This window comes from Oreochromis aureus, linkage group 22, assembly GCF_013358895.1.
Source record: "Oreochromis aureus strain Israel breed Guangdong linkage group 22, ZZ_aureus, whole genome shotgun sequence".
Classification (NCBI taxonomy): Eukaryota; Metazoa; Chordata; class Actinopteri; order Cichliformes; family Cichlidae; genus Oreochromis; species Oreochromis aureus.
Window position 1 is genome coordinate 22,485,575 of NC_052962.1, and position 7,901 is coordinate 22,493,475.

At 43.0% G+C, this 7,901-nt stretch overlaps 1 protein-coding gene across 1 annotated transcript; it reads right to left on the reverse strand.

The window, feature by feature from the left end:
* Window positions 1-412: 412 nt before the first annotated feature.
* LOC116320010 (transcriptional repressor scratch 1-like) lies at window positions 413-7,685 on the reverse strand. The gene is made up of 2 exons (XM_031739509.2): window positions 7,506-7,685; window positions 413-1,188 (listed from the first exon to the last, which is right to left on the reverse strand). The coding sequence occupies exons 1-2, from the start codon at window positions 7,627-7,629 to the stop codon at window positions 413-415; spliced, it is 900 nt and encodes a 299-aa protein (XP_031595369.1). The 5' UTR covers window positions 7,630-7,685.
* Window positions 7,686-7,901: the final 216 nt, after the last annotated feature.

A 7,901-nucleotide genomic window follows, 5' to 3' on the forward strand; every position in this document is an offset into this window, starting at 1 on the left:
CTCTTGGATTGGGAAAACAAAAAAAAACAGAATGATGAGGGTAGATATGGACATAAATAGATCTAGGTATCTTCAAAAATGATGAGCTAGATGTGCTGTGCTTTATTTATCTTCACAGATATTTCAAAAAGCCTCAACGGGAAGTAACTTATCGACGCAGGTGACAGTCTAAATTAGGCCTTGAAAACTTTTCACTCCACTCGCGGATGAGGGAAGATAAAACAAAGGAGAGATTGGAGGGTTCTTGATAGGAACGGATGCCTTCAATCTATTTTTGTCATATACCTCGTGATTCTTGCAGAGAAAACACTCCTGCCTTGTAACACTCAGATTCTGCTTTTTTGGGGGAAAGAAATAAAAGTAGGGAATGAGGCCAGGAAAATTGCATGTAAATAAATTAAAACCACCCCAGTCATTCTCCCAGGGAGCTCAGAGGGGAGAACGCCCCCTTGAAGCACGCCGACTCATAGTGCTTGTTCAGGTAACTCTTGAGAGCAAACGTCTTGTTACATCGTTTGCACTTATAGTGCTTGAAGGCTGAGTGTGTCTGCATGTGAGCGCGCAGGTTAGACCGGTCAGCAAACGCTTTGCCACAGTGCGCACACCCAAACGGCTTCTCCCCCGTGTGCGAGCGCATGTGGCCCTGCAGCAGCCACGGCCGGCTGAACGCTTTGCCGCACACGTCGCACTTGTGCTTGAGGTCGTGGGTCAGGAGGTGCATAGCCATGGCTGGCATGGAGACGTACACTTTCCCACATGTGGGGCACTTCTTAGCCATCTTGCTGTCTATGCTCCTGTGCGTCTGCTTGTGCCGGCTCAGATTGGAGGACGTGGCGTAGGTTTTACCGCACTCACTGCAGGTGTGCCTCTGGGCAGCTCCCCTCAGGGTTCCCGTGGTTTTCCTTCGTGATCGTCCGTCCATGATGAAAAACGCATCCACGCTGTATCCTTCACTCACAGCTGTGTCGCCGTTGATGTATCCACCGGCTGATGACGAAACCTCGGACCGGGGACTGTCAGGCTGGTCCGAATCGCCATGGATATCACCATGGATGCCAGAATATGTGTTGTTGATGCGGCCATAGATGACTGATGAGTGGCTCGGGGAGGGTACTTTAGAGATGACTGATGAATCGCTTCCAACCACATCGTCGTACGGATTAGGACTCAGATAATCACTGACGTAACCTGAAGAGACAAAAAAGAGGTAAGTCATCGTGGCAGGAGGATTGATTGGAAATTAGAAACTGATTGGCTTGGAAATCTACACAAGTGACTGCTACAAAACTAAAAACAGTCAAAAGGGACATTTGAGTGCTGGCAAACCTGTCTCTAACAAAAACCTAAAGGGGCAGTTCACCACAAAATTAAAATTAAGTTTGTTCTGCACTTTAGTGTTGCTTATCCACACAAATGGTTTGAGTGTGAGTTTTCCAGTTTGAGACACTGACTGTAAAACCGTCTGCTTCCTCTTGGATATGATGGATTCTCGTTATCCTCAATTCCTCTTATAACATTGTACATGTATGTATTAGAGCTTTTTTGTATTATTAGGGCTATTTTGTAAGATATTTTATTTTAACGTGTTTGTTACTCACTGTCTTGGAGCAACTATGACCACATAACTTCCTTTGGGATTAATAAAGTATTCTGATTCTGATGATGATTAATGATTCTTTCCAGAACCTGACTCATCAAAACACTAATAAACATTGGTTTGGATTACATGTAGGAACTGTTTTCCTCCTTCTACCGTTTGCATCCACCAACCAGAAGAAGAAGCCAGCTAGCATTTCTTCTTTTTTTCCAGAATGACACATCTGAGATTGGTAAAATAGTTCTCTTTTTTGAGTAACTGGATGATATTTTCTCATACAAAACTTTTTCCCAAATGTATGACTGCGTATTATGTTGCTTCAAATGTTAATCATTCTGCACCTTTTAGGTCCAAAGTGCAGAACACAAAAACGGAAGAGATTTATATTAAGTGCCAAGTTCGTCCAACTATCCACCATGTTGTTGCAACGAGTTATACAAAGAAAGCACCTGAGTGCTAGAAATACAAGATATGGATCTAGTATCTATTATAGCACTCGTTACTATACTACTCAAGACCCTGAGGGCTCTGCAGAACCTATCACTACTTAGAAAATTGTTTTTTTATATAATTGTATTGTACAACGGCAGGCCTCAATCACACTCGTTCGTCAAAGTTCATTCATTATTAACATTTTGTCTCCAGACTACATTACATTACTGATCACACCCTGGCATCTCTGGTTTCTAAATATCAATTGTACCACAATAAGGATCACATGAACCACATTCGCCATGTGTTATGCATTCCCATTAAGCCTAGTATCCATAAAAGACCAAAAAGGTTTCCGAGTCGATTCGAAAGAAATACCTTCACATCGGTTTTTGGAGGTGATGCAAAGCAAATGAAGGGAAAGAGAAGGAGACAGTTGTGGTATTCATAGTGGCAGTAAAATGCCTCTCAGTCCTTACAAGCAAGGAGGAGACACTTTCCCCTCAGTGGGAAATCTTTATTTTTCATTGGAGGGCTCAGTGAGCACACTTGCTCCTCATCAGCTGCACCTTTTCTGACAGGTCTGAAGCTGCACACAGTCACACCTCAGGGCTGTCAAAACCTCAACTGCTGTACAAAGAGCATCTCTATTACAGCAGCTGGGTGGGGTGGGGGGGGGGGGGGGGGGGGGTCCAGTGCATTACTCAGTGGGCGCAGTGACACTGACAGTCTCCGTCTTGAGGGAAAACGGGAAGTACACTCCACCGAGACTCACAAATTCCAAAGCAACCTGCATATTTCTGCACACCTCCTGACAAATCTGGTGAATTATTTGATGCCGCGTTATGATGCCAGCTGCTTCATTATTTCTATTATTGGCACTCAACAGGCTAAACTGTAACAGACACAAGGAGAGACTGGTAGCTAATAACCCATGGCCGCAACTCCTGTGGATTTATGCCGATCAATAGCTCTCCATTTCAATTAGCACTCTGTGAGCATTAAGACACAGACAGCAGAGGAGATACTATTGCTGGTAATATAATTTCATGATGCAGTTCTGAGAAAGGCTCAGATGTTGGTCGATAATGTGATGAGAACAACAGACAGAGGGTAGAAGGGTAGAGAAAGGGGAGTCATATTAAGGTGAGGGAGAGAGGGAGGGAGGAAGAAAGAAAGAAAGAAAAACCTAGCAGTGAGAAAGTAATGCTACGTTAAATGTGGTGATGGTGGTTGGGTGGTTTGGCAGTCCTGTACACAGCGTTCATGCTAATTTAACATTTTCGAATTTAATTAAGACCAAGTAATAGAGAGAGAAAATAGAGGGAAAGCGGGTGGGGGGGGAGAAGAGGTGTGGAGTGGAGAGAGGAAATCATGAATCATAAATATTCAATCATTGCACTCTGGAAGGAAGTACTGTGTTTGTGTGTGTGCCCATGTGTGTGTGTGTGTGCCTTGTTTTATAGAGCATGAGTAAAGTTTTGAAACATGACCAAGTGCTCAGTTTGGACCCTTATAACCAGGTATGTTGACTAAGAGCAGCTGGAGTCTTGGAGATGTTGTAGAGAGTCATAATCACTCAAACTGACAGTTTCCAGTCCTGCTACAGTCCTGGACTATAGTGGATACTCAGCAGCTGCACTGGAGGTGGTATAGCCTTGCAAGCTGCTGCAGATAAACCACCTACCTCTGCTTCCCTCCGTTCTCTAACCTTGCCCTGACTCACCAGTGGCACATGCCACACCGGTGGGCACGGAGCCACTGCAGGTGGGGAAAAGTGCAATATGTGAAACTAAAGTAAATTAAGGTCCACTTCTTCAAAAGAATCTTCAAAAGAAGATTGATATCTCCATCTGTAGTAATTTATATTTGGCAGCACAGCTCTGTTCAGGGACCTCACCGCACTTCCATGTGCAAATGTGGAAAGATGGAGGTGGGGATAGCAGCAGCAAGACAGCAGCACACAGAACAGAGCAAGTGCCAGTGACAACAGATGTGATACGAATTAAATTAGAAGGTGGGTTTCAAAGTGGCTTGCAGATGTGCCACAACTGAGGTCTAAATCATCATCGGCAAGGACCTTGAAGAAGACGTTCTCCCAAGTGTTGGCAATCAGGGAACACAGTAAATAATCAATATAACTGATGCGCATTAGAAACACATTACATATTTTTCCAGAAGGTCAGTTTTGCCTTGGGCTTGGGATCCTTGCTGACGATGACTTAGACCTCAGAGGGTTAAATAACGACCTATGTGGGATAACCAGCTGGATGTGTAGTAGGGAGTTTTGTCATCAGTTAATGTGTGCTGGCACTGAGATCAGCTGTTTTGCCGGGACTGACTTCACAGCCTGCTAAGTTTTGTTGATGCTATCGTGCTCACCTTTATTCCACTAAAATTTACACTTTCAGTTGTTAATGATTGCTTTAAGAAGGGTTTGTGGGGTTTTTACACAGATTTCTTCTTCTGATAGGGGCCGTGGCAGAAGAAGTTTGAGAAGCACTGCTCTGATCGACGTTGCGTTAGCAAAGATGGCACCAAATTCCAAACTCTTACTGCATGAAATGCTGTCTAAGATTTAGCGAAAAATAATGATACCGTCAGATTTTCTGAAACAGCATACTAATACGTGGTCGTGACCTGCTGGATAAGCAAGACACGGAAAGCCAATTTAGAGTCTATGATGAAAAGGGTTCATCTTTCTGGGGACAAAAAGATGGTGTTCAGTAATTGTTATCTCAATGCATCGTATAACTAATTATTTCTTGGCCACCATAGAGGGTAAATTGTCCTGCTGGTGATGTAGGGAACTATATGATCTATGACTAATTAGCAGAAATCTTTGGTCCTGCGTCCAAGGAAAGAAAGTTAGGGAGGGAGACAGACTAAAAAAGAAGTCTTTTCAAGTAAGCAAAATAACCCTATCCATTATCTACATTATCTTTGACTATTCTGTGTGTACCATATCACCTCTCCTTCACCTGTACTAACAGCCAGACTGAGCCGTGCATATGTGACTGACAGGCAGAAACAAAAACAAGCTCGCTGTCTGGTTTTAGGATACTTTTTTCTCACACGGAACCTTTTTGCACGATCCCTGCCAATTAAACATGACCATTCCCTTTCATCCCTTTTCATTTAAAGCGCTCTTACTGTGACTGTTGCTGTTGCTGTTGCTGCGCATCTCGGCATCAGTGTACTGTCTCTATTTGTTTTTTTGTCTCTCTCTGTCTGAGTATCTGTCTCGCTGTGTCAACTCCGTATTCATTTCAAAGTACTTTAGCAGCATTAGAGCTGATAGCTGTTCTAAATGCTTATTAAAGATTAAATACTCCGCCAAACTAGAGCCATCCCACTTTCATGTGTCTTTGAAATACCGAGAATTAGGAATGGAAAGAAAAAGAAATGGAGAGAGAGAAAGGCTGCAAGCTACAATTTAATTTTTGATCCAAACCAGCAGTAACTGACGCACACTTGTATGCTTTGGACACTTGTAGGTCACCGACTGCTTCCTGTCTGTGTGTGTGTATGTGTGTGGGTAATGCTGTGCACTCAGCTGTGCAAGCTGCCTGGGAAATGTGCCGAGTTGACAGAAACAGCAATGTGTGCGTGTATATGTGTGTGTGTGTGTGTGTGTGTGTGTGTGTGTGTGTGTGTGTGTGTGTGTGTGTGTGTGTGTGTGTGTGTGTGTGTGTGTGTGTGTGTGTGTGCAACAAGCTGCATTTGCTTCAGTCAAACTGTTGTTATATTTATAACAAGGGATAGCTTCCCTAGTCTTTACATGCTTGCCACAACGCTACTGCTGCTGCCTCTGCTGCATGTTTCTGGTTTCAGATCAGTCATCAGAACGCCTGGGATCTCTTCATCTTACATTTGACCTTGGCACAATGTGAAAACCAGCAGGCTGCACTAACTCCATTACACGCTTGTCCCCGTGCAGTGACGGTGAATTTCTCTTTTAGCTCTTTAAAGCTGTAGTCATTCTTTTTTGGCCACTAGAGGGCAGAATCAAGCAGACACACAACCCAGGCAAATTATTTACCTATAAGGGTGCTATGTGTTTTTCTAGCAAAACCTGCCACTTTATTTGCTTTACATTACTGGATGCTGAACAATGACTCTCAAAACATAAATCAAAACAATAAGCTACAGGGGGGCAAAGGGGGACAAATGAAGCAAAAAACCATAGCTATTTTTCTCTGGGGATTTGTGACCCATTTACATAGCATATAGTAATTTTATTCAGTATCGTGTCTTTAATGTAAAGGGCATATTGACATAAATAAAAGCTCCTATCTCTGTTAAAGTGCATATGGCATGTTTTCTGTGGTTTTGCTTCCGAGATCATCAGACCAGAGCAAATGCATGACTTCTGAGTAGAAATGCCAGGTAAGTATTCCTTTTGTAAAAGATTTCCACACTTTTCCACTGAATATTTGACCCAAATGCTGCCCTTTTCATTGACTCTGTATCGTATTTTCCCCGTGTACCCCAGATTATACAGTGCGTGGGAACCATTGGCAGCCAGTGTAGCTGGGCATGATTGCAGAAATCTTTGAAAGTGACTCACAGGTGCTGGAGAGAAGGCTGATTTGAATAATATAATTGGCAACAGAACAACGGTGTATCCCAATGTATGTGTGCTGCTGACATAATGCATTAACATAATCATTTAGCATGGTTTTCTGCAATGATCCTGCGCTCTCTGGCTCCCTGTTGCTTCCGCCACAGTCTTTGTATGCTCCTTCGGTAAAAATGTATTTTTCTGCCTAACATGTTAATGTCAGCAACTGTTCAGAGCTGGATGTGTGTGTTATAATGCTTTGTGTAAGAGTAAAGGCAGGGGGAAACGCAAAATGCTACAGGTACATTTAAAAACTATAACAGGTTGTTGAGGGAGTGCAAAGAAAACCTGAAATTCAATTAAACATTCTCTCCTGTTTTCTTTAAATTATTTTTTATTCCAGATGTGACTTCCTTTCCTTGAGCATTAAAAACCATAAATAATACAGAGTATTTCCCCCTCATGAAGTGCCTATATAAAAAGCTCTTAACCTCCGACCTGACTGCAGTCAGATCCAATATGCATCGCACACTTTCTCCCTTATATTACCTATTTTGTATTATTATTAAACCGTCTCTTTTATTGCCCCAAGTCTCGAGAGGTTCTCATCAGACTGAGAGTGTAGGTTTCCTCTCATTTGTTTCTCTACATAAGTCTATTTCATGGAACCACAGCATTTCACCGAGTATAATTACAGTGTTGGAAATGGTATATTTTTGGGGGGCTATGACCGAAGTTTGACCCTGTAATTCCCTTCTCCTCTTCCTTCTGAAACAGTCATGACTAATGCTTTAAATCTGGGAGTGAAAACATTCTCAGAGGGATGCATGGCAGGCTTTAAATGGGCGCCTGTCTCCGCGCGCGCGCGTGTGTGTGCCCCGGCGTGTTTGTGTGTGTAGGTGTGTGACTAACCTTTGTCATGATGATGGAATCGCAGACTGAGCTCTTCTCTTCGGCTGTGACCATACGAGCTCTCCAGCTCGGCAGCCGAATAGTCGTCCAGCTTGACTTTCTTCACTAAGAAAGACCGAGGCATGATGGCTCCTACACTTGCACGACAAACACAGGCTTTTCTATCCCACTTCAGTCTAAACTCACAACCTATCAAACCCCGATCAGCTGATTTTTATTTTAACCGTGTAATTTTATTTATTTATTTTTAATTCAGCCACTAAAGCTACGCTTGCTCCCTTCCGTCAAACAGCTTGGAAAAGTGGAGACATGGCTTTTAAAGATCAGAGAAACCGAGCTCTCCTCGTGTGCTTCTGCATGTTTACCACACATAATATTAATTTATTATTATTATTA

Coding starts and splice junctions, on each gene's coding strand:
- LOC116320010 (XM_031739509.2), bottom strand. CDS start 7,629: ATGCCTCGGTCTTTCTTAGTGAAGAAAGTCAAGCTGGACGACTATTCG. Junction 1,189..7,505: donor ATTCCATCATCATGACAAAG/GTTAGTCACACA, acceptor TTGTCTCTTCAG/GTTACGTCAGTGATTATCTG.